This window comes from Sporisorium graminicola, chromosome SGRAM_21 (assembly GCF_005498985.1).
Source record: "Sporisorium graminicola strain CBS 10092 chromosome SGRAM_21, whole genome shotgun sequence".
NCBI lineage: Eukaryota > Fungi > Basidiomycota > Ustilaginomycetes > Ustilaginales > Ustilaginaceae > Sporisorium > Sporisorium graminicola.
The window spans coordinates 254,659-266,922 of NC_043730.1; the positions used below are offsets into that span (position 1 = coordinate 254,659).

The 12,264-nt window shown below is 58.3% G+C and overlaps 5 protein-coding genes across 5 annotated transcripts; 1 reads left to right on the plus strand and 4 right to left on the minus strand.

The window, feature by feature from the left end:
- Positions 1-48: 48 nt before the first annotated feature.
- EX895_003552 (uncharacterized protein) lies at positions 49-1,860 on the plus strand (the record flags this gene model as incomplete). The annotated part of the gene is made up of 1 exon (XM_029884150.1): positions 49-1,860. One exon carries the CDS (start codon positions 49-51, stop codon positions 1,858-1,860), a length of 1,812 nt encoding a protein of 603 aa, XP_029739523.1.
- A 159-nt stretch (positions 1,861-2,019) lies between these two features.
- On the minus strand, positions 2,020-3,009 carry EX895_003553 (uncharacterized protein; the record flags this gene model as incomplete). Its single annotated transcript, XM_029884151.1, has 1 exon — positions 2,020-3,009. The coding sequence occupies one exon, from the start codon at positions 3,007-3,009 to the stop codon at positions 2,020-2,022; it is 990 nt and encodes a 329-aa protein (XP_029739524.1).
- A 625-nt stretch (positions 3,010-3,634) lies between these two features.
- Positions 3,635-5,419, minus strand: EX895_003554 (uncharacterized protein; the record flags this gene model as incomplete). Its single annotated transcript, XM_029884152.1, has 1 exon — positions 3,635-5,419. The coding sequence occupies one exon, from the start codon at positions 5,417-5,419 to the stop codon at positions 3,635-3,637; it is 1,785 nt and encodes a 594-aa protein (XP_029739525.1).
- A 994-nt stretch (positions 5,420-6,413) lies between these two features.
- On the minus strand, positions 6,414-7,562 carry EX895_003555 (uncharacterized protein; the record flags this gene model as incomplete). The annotated part of the gene is made up of 1 exon (XM_029884153.1): positions 6,414-7,562. The coding sequence occupies one exon, from the start codon at positions 7,560-7,562 to the stop codon at positions 6,414-6,416; it is 1,149 nt and encodes a 382-aa protein (XP_029739526.1).
- A 530-nt stretch (positions 7,563-8,092) lies between these two features.
- Positions 8,093-10,717, minus strand: EX895_003556 (uncharacterized protein; the record flags this gene model as incomplete). The annotated part of the gene is made up of 1 exon (XM_029884154.1): positions 8,093-10,717. The coding sequence occupies one exon, from the start codon at positions 10,715-10,717 to the stop codon at positions 8,093-8,095; it is 2,625 nt and encodes an 874-aa protein (XP_029739527.1).
- Positions 10,718-12,264: the final 1,547 nt, after the last annotated feature.

Genomic DNA, 12,264 nt, shown 5'->3' on the forward strand with positions numbered 1-12,264 from the left:
GCTCCTCCATCCTCCTTTCGCTTCAACCACGCACGTCACTCGTCGACGATGGCGGACTTCTACATTCGGTCAGCCAAAGCGCTCGACCGCGTGCTGCGCGACGAATGCTCGGTGAAAGCAGCTGCGGCGCCGCATCCTGATTCCGGCAGGGTGTTGGCCATCCTCATCAACTCGTTGGCCTATCGAAGCGCTCTCAGCCATGCATTGGACGAGTCCAAAGTGATCAAGCTCGAAGACCGGACTTTCACACTGAGTCCACCACCGGCAAATAAAGGCAAAGATCCCAAGTTCAATGCCAAAGGCAAAGGTAAAGAGGCCGTACCCAAGTCGCAGTCACAGTCCAAACCCAGCAAAGGTGACTACCCGAGCAAAGAGGCTTTCCTCTTAGTGCTCTGCCACGACCTACTCTTCCAGTCCCGCGGTATCCAAGCTAGCAAGACCTGGCCGCCTAAAGTGACTCTCGAGCGGTATCGAGCCTCGCTACACTCGTCGCTCGTCAAGCTTCAGATCCGACAAGGCAAATCGCGAATCCAGGACCTGCGTTCGGGTGCTCTGTACCAGGAGATGACGGCACGCATGCCTCGATGGATCCGGATCAATTCCCTGCGTGCGACGTGCCAAGAAGTGTTTGACTGGCTGAGCGAGAACCGATACACGCAGGTACTTCCAGGAGTGCAAGAGCTGGGTAACATCAAAGAGTTTGCCGAGTCGCTGCACGTGCCTGGGCTGCTGGCGTTCCACCCCAAGGCCACGAGTGCACTGTTGAAGAGCGAGATGTACCGGGACAATTGGGTGGTGATGCAGGATCTGGCGAGTTGCTTCCCTGCGTTTATCCTGGATCCGCCACAGGGCGGGATGGTGGTGGACGCGACGAGTGCGCCGGGGAACAAGACATCGCATCTGAGCGCGATCATGTTCAGCAAGCGCTCCGCCTCGCCTGTGCTCAACGGCGAAGAGGCCGGGCGCATCGATGCGTTCGAACGCGATGCTGTGCGGTACAAGACGCTCGTTAAACGGCTCACTGCAGTCGGGGCCTTGGCGGACAAAGCTGCTGGAGGCAACGTCGTCGCACAGCGCAAAGACTTTCTCACCACCAACCCCGCCGACTTTCCCCTAGTGACGCACATGCTTCTCGACCCGTCCTGCAGCGGCACGGGCATCGTCAACCGCCTAGACTTTCTCAAAGAGGACGACGATGTCGAGAACGACGCCGACGACTCCCCCTCTTCCCCCGGTGCCGAAGAAAGCACCTCGAAACTCGCGAGACGACTGCACCAGCTGTCGGAATTCCAGCTGCTCATGATCCGGCACGCGTTCAAGTTCCCCGCGCTCCGCAAGGTCGTCTACTCGACCTGCAGCATCCACGCAACCGAGAACGAGGCTGTTGTCCTGCGTGCCCTGGACACAGACGAGGCGAGCGAGTTCAACTGGGCGCTGGCGCCCCGTGCGGACGTGATCCCGAGCTGGCCCGTAAGAGGCGACAAGGCGGCGTGCGCAGGTAGGCTCGACGTCGCGGACAGCGTCATCCGCTGCATCCCGGGTGGAAGGGGCGACGGCGACCGGCCACACGTCGAGAGCTGCAACGGCTTCTTTGTCGCCTGCTTTGTCCGGCGCGACCATGATGCCGAGCGCACGCACAAGGTGGCCAGCGCTAAAAGAACGGTGGATGACATCGACGACGTCGACAACGTCGAGGCGGATGAAAGCGATGACGACGACAACGACGACGACGAGGAGCACCGTGGAAACCATGACCAAGCACAAGCGCCCAAAGCAAGCCGCAATGCAGCAGCCAACCGCAAAAAGAAGCTCCAAAAACGACGAAAGAAGCAACGCTTGCAACAATCCTCTTCCGCATAGCACACCCGCTCTCTTTGCTCTCAACCATCCCAATTACAACTCACAACACACACTCAAACACTTCCCGCACTCTACAAATCAATGAGGACATGATGAAATTGCAACTCTCACGCGGGACATGACTTCAGATCTCCCTCTCGAAAGATAAGAAACCGCGGCTCAGTTGGACGAGCTCGAGATGAAGAACCACTTGTCGATGCTAGCGTCGATAGGGGCAGGGGCCAAGGGGTTAGCCTTGGGCACGCTGGTCACAGCGGCGTCCTGAGCACCCACGAAGCCCTTGGATCCCTGCACCGACGAGTTGGTCAGGCTGATCTCGCCAGCGTCGGCCTGACCGCTGATGAGCCTCTTCCAGGCCTCGTTGCACTCGTGCACGATTTCGGTGGCGTACTTGCGGTTCTTGGCCTCGCCAGAGAAGGCAAACTGGTTCTCGGGCTTTCCGTCGGGGATCTTGTAGATGCGGAACCACTCGTTGGTGGCGCGGATGAGGCCGGGGAGGTGGCGCTCGACGTCCTCAATGTCGTTGAGCTTGCTGGCCAAGGGGTCGTTGACGTCAATGACAATGACCTTCCAGTCGGTCTCGCCCTCGTCGAGGAGGGCCATGACGCCGAGCACCTTGACCTGCTTGATCTGGCCCGTGTAGCCGACCTGCTCGCCGATCTCGCACACGTCGAGCGGGTCGTTGTCGCCCTTGGCCTTGGTGTCCGGGTGGGTGTGGTGCGGGTCCTCCCAGGTCTGCGGGAAGGCGCCGTAGTTCCAGATGTAGCCCTTGTGCGGGAAGCAGTTGCGCACAAAGCGCAACTTGCCCTTCTTGGTGTCCTGCTTGAACGCGTTGAAGTTGTCCTCCTTGCTGATCTCGATCTTGGCGTTGGTCCAGCGCGGGATCTCGACGATCATGTTGAGGATCGTCTTGCTCTCGTCGGCGAACAGCGGCACATCGTGGAAAGGCGAGGCGGGCAGTCCCGTCTTGGTGTTCTCGAGGTACACTCGGTAGTCGAGCGTGTTAGGCGCTCCGACGGGACGCGTCTTGTAGTCCTGAGCTGAAGCCATGGTGGTGATCGAGGAAGCGATTCCGTTGGACAGCTGACGTGCGGTCTGTGAAAGTCTACGGATCGATGAAGTAGCACTGGCGCGAACGGGCGACGGCATATACCTGATGCAGGGGGGAACAGCAAGAGGTAACGATGGTGGTGGAGAAGAGAAGAGAGGAGAGAGAGCGAGGGGCTAAGAGCTGCAACGTGCATGTGTCTGTTGATTTGCGTTCTTCTGGACTTTGCATTTCCAGGCCCAAGCTGTATCGATCGCCTCGACGCAAAGGCCTACAAAGACCGAACCAGGAGGATGGATCCCCGGCTTCTCCCTCTTCTCTCAACTTGCCCCGTGCTTTCCTTGGCTTGGCTGGCGCTCATTCTTCCACCTTCTTTCTACCAAAAAAAGAGCAATTCAAAACGGGGCTTCTCGGGCCAAGATATTTGATATCGCACTCGCCATCTATTACCAACCAAACTCAAAATAGCACCATTTTCAAATCACGCTAACAGATCGGGTATCGGGCTTATCGATACTTCTTCCCCGATGTTTGCGCCACACTGTCGCTTCTCACTATTGGACAGCTGGCGACAGTCGAACCGCTCGACCGGCCTTTGACCCCTCGACACGATCCTAGTTCATCGGTGCGGATTGAAGAAGGGACATTGAACTCACAGGAAAGGGTAATAGCAGTGGACAAGAGAGGAAGCTCAAACTACCAGAGCGAGCGATTTGAAACCAACGGCTAGCCGTACAGCTGCCAGTCAAACTGAACTTGACTATGCCAGACCTGCCCACAGCCCGCATATTGTACCTTCTGCAGCGAGATCGTGTCTAGCGCCGACAAACCGGACGCCTTCGCACCCAGCCTCAACACATGAACCGCCTCCCGCTGACCGGCGCCCACACTGCCCCACCCTCCATAGTCGCCCGTATTCGGATCGCCACTGGTCGCAAACGCGAACCATCTCGCCTGCACCTCTCCCACCACCCTGCGCGTCGCCGCATCTCTCGCCTTGTTCGGATCCGTGAACAGAAGCTGTATGTCGTCTTCGTGACACACCCTGTCACCTTGACAGTAGTCATTGTCGACATTCGAGGGGTAGCGGATCCCCTTTTCGAAGAGGGCGACGTAGGAGGGTGTGCTCGTGGAAGCATAGCGTTGGGCGTTGAACCAGGTGGGGCAGGTGAACATGCCTTGTGTTAGGACAGTGTCGAGGTTACGACGCAGACTGTCGTTGGACTGCGTGTAGAGTTCGATGTGTGCGGGGGGAGGGTAGGCGGAGGTGTTTGTGTTCATGCCGTACTGCGTCGCGTTGGAGAGAGCCTCGCCGCGGCCTGCGTTGAACATCTCGCCGAGCAGCTGCTCGCGCGTCATCGTCACGGGGTACGCTCGCAGCTCTGCACTTGAAGCATCCGCTCCTGTCGGCAGCAGCATCGTCCCCACTGCGGATCCTCCTTCGTTCTCCACGTTTGTAAATATAATCGGCTTGCCTCCACTGGGCTTGTGCTCAAACGCGGACCCGGTCAGCGCGCCGAGGAACGGCCGCCACACCTCGCCCTCTGCCACAGACGCACTGATGCTCTGTCCAGCCTGCACCGTCGTCGCACTAGCACTCAGCAGATCCGCTGCCGACATGGACCGCAAGCACGCGAGATCCGAACAGTCCGTTTGCGAGAGGGCAAAGTCGCTCACCGCCTTGCTCGTACTCAGCGTCTGAGTGCCGAAGTTGGCCGGGTCTGAATGAAGGATCGCCCGTGCGAAGAGCGGGGCGGCTGAGGGAGCGTTGAGGAGCGAGCGGATCAGGTGTGCGCCACTGCTCTGCCCAGCCAGCGTGACGCGGTTAGGATCGCCTCCGAAAGCGGCGATATTGTCGTGGATGAACTGCAGCGCCTGGATGGCGTCCCGGCTGCCCTGGTTGCCCTGCACGTTCGAAGATGAAGTTGAAAATTCGTCGGTGAACGCAGTGGGAGAGAAAAACCCGAACACACCCAAGCGGTACTGGATCGTGACCACGACGACACCATACCGGCTGGCCAGCCACGACCCGTCCAGCCCAGGAGCCGTCGACGTGCCCTTCACAAAGCTGCCCCCGTGCACCCACACCAGCACCGGCATCTGCGCCATCTGCTGCGATGGCCGATAAATGTTCAAATACAGGCAGTCCTCGCTGACATGATCCTCCTCGATGCCGTACGACGCATCCGGCTGCTGCATGCACGCCTTTGGCAGCTTCGTTGCGTTGTAGACCAGCGTCTCGAACGGCGAGAGCGCTTCTGGCGACGCGAACCGTAGCGTCCCGACCGGCGGACGCGCGTATGGAAGCGTGAAGCGTTGCGCAGAGTATTCGCTAGTCGTGCCGACAACGATCCCGAGTGGATGGAGAGTCACTTGCAGCGGAGTAGAGGGGGGATCAGCGTAGATGATACAGCCGTTTTCGGGGCATGACGGGACGGGCACAGCGTCACATCCGTCGAGACACGCGACCAAGCTGCAGATTAGACAGGCGAGGGTGCTGAGCAACGTCATCTTTAAGGAAGAAGGGAAAAGGATTGAGAGAGAGGGGAGAGGAAGGTGGCTCCTTTGCAAACCAGGGAGGAGGAGAAGGAGGTCTTTATGGGTTCGAACAGTCGAAACAAGACGAGCGAAAGGAAGGCGGCAAGAAGATCAAAGGGGTTATCCGACGTGTAGCGATCCCCACCACACGTCCGGTCGCGCCTCGTACACGTTCTGTATCTCGGAACCCCAGCTAGAGCGCCCCACTAACCTCCCTCTAATACTCATCCAGAGAGCCGCTGGTTCTTTGGCAAGCCTTGTCGAATCTACAGCTGAGAGCCCCGCCAATCTGAATTTGCCGAAACCGTCCCCTTTGTCGACTGCCGCGTTGCATACAGTATCGCTCTCTCGGCACCCCCCTGTTTTTCCAGCCACAGCATAATCGAAGCTCATAATGAAAGCCATGTGGCAAACAGGACCCTTTGCCCCTTTGACAAAGGAAACATGCGTCGAATTCATGCAACACGGCTTGTAATCCCACCCTGCCCTTTGTTCTTCGTTGCGGCAAACTTTGACCGGTGCAAGTCAGCTTCCGATTGTAGTTCCGGCAAGAACAAAGGGACACCGGTCATTAGAGTTTGGACTCAGCTTTCCAAGACATGCACTCTGAAACCAGAGTTTGAGGGACCTTTTCCTTCGCAAAAGCTTGACTGCAGTGGAAGCTGCGAGGCCAGAGATGAGCACATTGTTTTTCCAGAAGGATGAGCCGGAGAAGAGGTGACGGGTGATGGAGTTCCGATTCGAAAGACAAAGAGGATTGCTTGGGAAGCTTGTTCCGGGTCATGTGGTTTCATATCCAGTCCGTTTTCCTTCGGAGGGCCTTTCGTTTTTCAGAGAGAGAGAGTTCTGCTGACAAGTTGAAGGCGACAAATTCGCAGACTGTACCACGTTCAGCAACAATGCTGTTGCTTGGAGCTTTGAGTCCACCCTTGTGTCCGTTCGAAACTTGGGCTTCTCGTATCGCAGTTCAAACCTCGCCAAAGTCTCCGTGCCCAGTCTGCTTCGCATGCTGCACCGCCTCCTTCTCGCCCGTCAACTTTGTGCCACACGTCTTGCACTTCAAACTAAAACTAGCGGTATCCGTGTAGTACCTCCTCCTCTTAAGCTCCCGACAGACCTCCTTTGCAGCACCCAACACCTCGTCCTCCGCCTCCTCCACACCTATTGCTGTCAAGTTTGGGAACACAGTCGTCTCCGCGCCGCCGTCTTTGAGCGTAAGCGCATCGTAGTGGATGCCAGAGTAGACGACTATGGCGCGGTTCTCGTACGCCATGTCCTCGCCGAAGCGGTGCACCGTGCCCGTGGCGACGTCGATCGAGTCGATCTCGACGCCAAAGTGATGCGAGAGGATCGAGAGCTCGATGGCGCCTCCCCAGGTGGTGGGCGAAAGGATCTTGGACACATACGCATCGCGCGGTTGACCGAGGACGATGTCGGGGTACGAGTCCGGGTCGGAGCGGATGGTGGACGCGACGGTCTGACGCAGGTTTTGGCAGATGTCGGAGCCGAGGCGTTGAGAGAAGAGGTACCCGACCGCGTTGAACAGGCACGAGTTGTCGTCCGGAACCACTTTGAGCGTGAGCAGCGATGTGGGAGCAGAAGTTAACGCGGCAGAGACGCTGCCGTCGGTGACGTTGGCTCCGCTGGATGCACTGGCAGGTGCAGCAGAGGTGGTGGTGGTGGTTGAGGGAGTGCGAGCTGTGAGGCCGTCCTGAAGCGTTCGTGCGCCTAGCCCGTACGACCCGCTTGGCCCAGTAGCAGTCGACACATTCGGTTTCGGCCCACCCATGGCCCCAAATGACGTGGTCGCAGCGTGCGACGAAGAGGTCGCTGATGGCGTTGTGCTAGTGGATACCGACCTGCCGCCACTACCTGCTTTACGTGCTACAATCACCTGCTCGCCTCTCTTGATCCCCACAAGTTCCGAGCTCAACAGCGTCGCATCACCCACCGAGGCCAGATCAATGCTTTTGGGCGGATACCCAATCTTGAGCTCCTGATCCGAAGCTGCTATCCCCGACTGCTCGGCGATGTAGCTTTGCAGTTGACCGAGCGTCGTGGTGCTTTCGTCGACCTTGAACGACGCTGTACCTTGTGGATGGCGGATCCGAATCATGACGACGAGATACCGAGCTGGGGCTTGCGTGAGTGGGGTAACGTGTGCAATGAAAGGTGAGTGGGAGAGGAACGACGATGTCGAACGACAACTCGACCAAGATGGTTTCGAGAGAGGGAGTATGTGCGTGTGTGTGTGTTGGTCTTTCCAAGCGCTCCACATGAAAGTGCTCCACATGCATAAGCGGAGCAACGTCGGTTGCGGCAAAGCAAACAAAAGGCGACGCGTCCCTGCGATTGTTTCCAAGATGTTTGACGCAGATATCTAACATCTTGACACTTTTCAAGCTGTCCAGCATCGCCGTTGAATGCGCTTCCTCATGCTCACCTCTCACACCACTGACAGCTGGCTACCTTGAGAGCAAGAGCGGTTGGGTCGCATTGTAGTATAATAAACAGCCGTGTACCAAGCAAGAAGCAATTGTATCCATGTTTGCGTGTCGAAGGATCAAAGACAGTGAGTGTAAACGAGGTCAAAAGCACACCTTTGATCTCCTTGTCATGGCGAACTGTTTTCCTCATCACCTCGGCTCAGTTGCTCACAGCAACCACCTTTCCATCCTGCATAGTCACCGACCCTTTGAGCGTCAAGTCGGACATTCTCGAGCTCTTACCCACCCAGATCTTGTATTCTCCGTCGACAACCTCAAACTTCTGCTTAACCACGTCCCACACGCTGAAATCGCGCTTGGCCAGCTTGAACGTCGCCTGCTTCGACCCGCCGCCGGGCTGGAGACCCTGCACCTTGTCGAACCCGCGTAGCTGCTTGATAGGAGCCTTGGCTGCTTCGGGGTAGCCGACGTACAGCTGGGCGACCTCGTCACCTTGCACGCCGCCGACGTTTTTGACATCAGCCGACACCTTGACGAGGTACTGGAACAGGCTTCCGGCGCCGCCGGGCTGCTTGTCGCTCTTGAACGAGCCGCTGAAAGCGCTGGGCGCGTAGCAGTTGTCGCCCGCTTTCTGCACCTGCAGGTTCGAGTAGCTGTAGTTGGTGTACGAGATGCCGTGGCCGAAGGGGATGAGTGGCTTGAGGCCCATCTTGTCCCACGCGCGGTAGTCGATGTACAGTCCCTCGTAGAAGTCCACCTGCGCATCGCTCGCTGGGCTGCCAACGATCTTGGGGTAGTGCACAGCGTCTTCATCCGACAGGATCGAGTAAGGCATCTTGCCGGAGGGGTTGACGTCGCCGTAGAGCACGCGGGCGAGCGAGCTACCGGACTCCTGGCCCGGCAGGTGCGGCAGAACGAGCGCCGTGATGTTCGGGTGGTCGAACCAGTCGCTCATGAGCACCGGCCCTACCGTGTGCATCACTACGATCGTGTTGTTGCTCTGCGATGCGACCAGCTTGATCAGCTCGTCGCCGTCCGCATCGAGACGCAGCGAGTGGCGGTCGCTATCCTCGCCCGAACGCGCCTGGACGAAAACGAGCGAGGCATCGGCGAGACCGGCAAACTGCTTGATGAGCTTCTGGTTCTGCTCATCGCCGACGTCGTTGAGGTTGCTCAGAACCGCACCGCGGTTGTCCTTGGCCACCTCAGAGATTCCGGCAAGCGGGTCGATGAGGTACGGGAAGAATCCCGCTCCCGAGCCCCATCCCACCGCCTGGGTGCCGTTCGACGTCGCGTTGGCAGGGCACAGCTGCGATCCAAGGCCGATCCAGTCCTGACACGCATTGGCGCCATACGGGTTGGGACCGGCGTCGCTGCCAAACACAGCGACGCGCGCCTTTTTCGCCAGGGGAAGACCAAGCCCGAAATCCGTATTGCCCTGAGGACCCGCTTGCTTCGACTGCTTGTTATAGATCAGCGTCACAGCTTCCTCGCCAATCTCCTTGACGATCTTCCAGTGGTCGCCTTGGACGTTGCGGTGCTCGTTGACAACCGTGCCGTTGAAGATCGTGTTCTGGTAGCCGTCCTTGTACGAGACGGTCGGGTAGCCCTTGTCCTGTCCACGCAGGTACCACTGTGTCAGGAGGCGCGTGATGCCGTCGTCGATTCGCTCCATCTTGACTTCGCCTGCATTGAGTGCACGGACGAGGTCCGAGCCACCAACTAGATTCTTGTAGCCGCCCGTCATTCCGCCGGGCATGACCACGTCAGACCCGCCGTTGTACGTGTTGCTCGTGTTGAACGCCGCGGACCAGTCGGTCACCACAAAGCCTTGGTAGTCGAGCTCGTCCTTGAGGATCTCGTTGAGCAGCTTGCTGTTCTCGCACCCTTCCGTGCTGTTCACGCGGTTGTACACGCACATCAATGCCCCAGAACCGGCACGAACGGCGTTCATGAACGGCCAGAGGTACAGCTCGTGCAGCGTGCGGTCGTCCAGGTTCGAGCTGTACGTCAGCTCGGTATTGTTGTTCGGGTTGAGCGTGTATGGGTCCGAAGCGGCGTACAGCTGTCGGTAGGTTTCCTGTTCGTACGCCAAAAAGTGCTTGGCGGTCGAGATGACACCGGCAGACTGCGTGCCTGAAACCGTGTAGTAAGCCGCCTCGCCGTGGAGGTAAGGGTCAGGGCCAAAGCCTTCCCAGTTCCTTCCCTGGAACGGGCTGCGACCGAGTGGACCACCCGTCACTGGCCCAAGGTGTACATTAACACCTTTAGCGACGAACTCGGCACCGAGCGCAGCGGCACGCTTGTACATCAGGTCTCTGTTCCACGTCGCCGCCGTGGTCACACCTGCAGGGAACACGGTGACAAAGTCGCTTGCACGGAAACCCGCTGGACCGTCCTGGAAGCAAAGCTCTGGAATCCCGAACCGATCCACGCGACCGAGCGTACCCTCACACCGACCACCGGTGATGCCCGCGGTCAGATTGACCTTCTCCTCGAGCGTCAGCTGCCCCACAACACCGCGCGCCTTCTCCACAGCCCACTCCCACCCGCCGTTGCCCGTCACCGGGTGGAAGGGGCTGTTGACATCCGCCAGTTCCGGCGCACCGCGGTAAAACGTGCCTGCAAGCGGCGCTGTGGCAAGGGCAGAGTTGTCCGACGAGCTGATGTTCCAGTTGATCGAAACCGCGTCGGTCTGGTTGTCGGATTGGGCCTGGCGCGTGTTGAAGAGCAGGTTGAGGTGCTCGAGCGATGCGGCTTGTGCACTGAGCACGTTGGCCGCGTAGATGCTGAGCACCAGCAAGGATTTGACCGTTGCCTTCATCGTGTTTCGCTTGCTTCAGCATGTCTCGCCCTTTGTGAGAGATGGAGTAGGCTGACCAACGCGGTGGCGAGCTTGCGTGTCAGCTGCAAACGAGTGGCAGTGAAGTGAATTCGGTCCTGTTCGCGGTACGAGTGGCACTAATGCTGGACAAAGTAAACGATGAAGGGGAGGTTGGTTGATCTTTAGTTTCTTGACAGATCTGGAGGACTTCTGAAGGCACTTTATACAGAAGCCTTGGCTGAAAGGCTTCGTCGTGCTGCGCTCTAACGCGGGGTAAGGCCGTGAGGCCTTCTTCCTTCGAACACCACAACCCGTGTGATCGACCTGATTTACACAGAGACCCTTTCTGGCCGCTGAGCCACGCTGAGTGGAAGCTACGGCGGTCAACGTCATGATTCATGGTCCGTGAGCCTGTATAGGTCGCCGGCTGGTCTTGGCACGAAGCGTAATTGGAAACGATCTTCTGTCGAACGGAAAAAAGGGGGGTCAAGCGAGACCACATCGGCACGGCAATGTCTTGCGAGACATTGAAGCAGACTAGACTTGCCCTTCTTGGCGGATGGCGGCACAGCTCGAGGTTCAGCAGGACTGTCAGGCGGACCGAGGTTGTTCAAGATGGCTCAAGGTGGCCGATGCTGCGGTGACGGAAACTTCGGCACACCCCACACATCCCCCACGGCTTAGCTTTGGGTGGAGGTGAAGAGTGGCAGCCAGCCTTACCGGCGACCTTGAGCTTCCCCGGTCGAAGAAAACTTCAAGAGCGGAACAAGCGGAGACGCGTTGTTTGGCGAGCAGCACGTCCTTCCAAGCGAGCAGAAGGATCAGAAAGCGTGGGGTCGTGGGGTAGTGGGGTCGTGGGGGACGTAGATTCCCGAAGTCGTGGAACAGGTTTGTGGCGTGGCGGAACGAATGAAGACATGCACAACATCGTCGTCGATGCAGCTCGAGCTGATGCGGACTGTTTTCGAAGAATCGGAAGCATACGCCTGTCAAAGCGTCGATTGCCCGCCGGCCGTCGAGAACCGTGCGGATCGCCATCAGCCGCCCGCCCACCCCGTCAAACGAACAAATGCGGGGCCCAACTCGATTGACCGGTGAGGCTTGTTCGCTGCGTGGTTTTTTTGACTAAGCGATCCTGCAGATTCGCAGCTCGTCTAGCGTTAAGCGACCATTGCTTTGCATCGCATCGGCTTCCAAGCACCCTTTTATCGCTCGAGCTCGAGCTTAAGTGCGTAGGCGCCAAACGTTTGTCGTGTCTCAACCGTCACGGTGGCAAGATCATCAGCGTTAAGAGTCGAGTGGAGTCTGCTTTGGAACGGCTGCGAGTTGGAGCCGGAACACGCTTCCGCACTTTGTTTCCGCTCAGCTCAGCAAGACCCCCAGAGCTCAGTCATCTCCCACAGCGGCATGACAGTGGTGGCGAAAGGAAATTTAAGCTGGCAAAATGTCCGAGACAGGACGGCAAAGCACAGAAACACAGCAGCTCCTCTATGCGCTTGTACAGAGTCGAAGCTACCGTGGTCAAGCGCCTAGCTGTCAGCTTGATG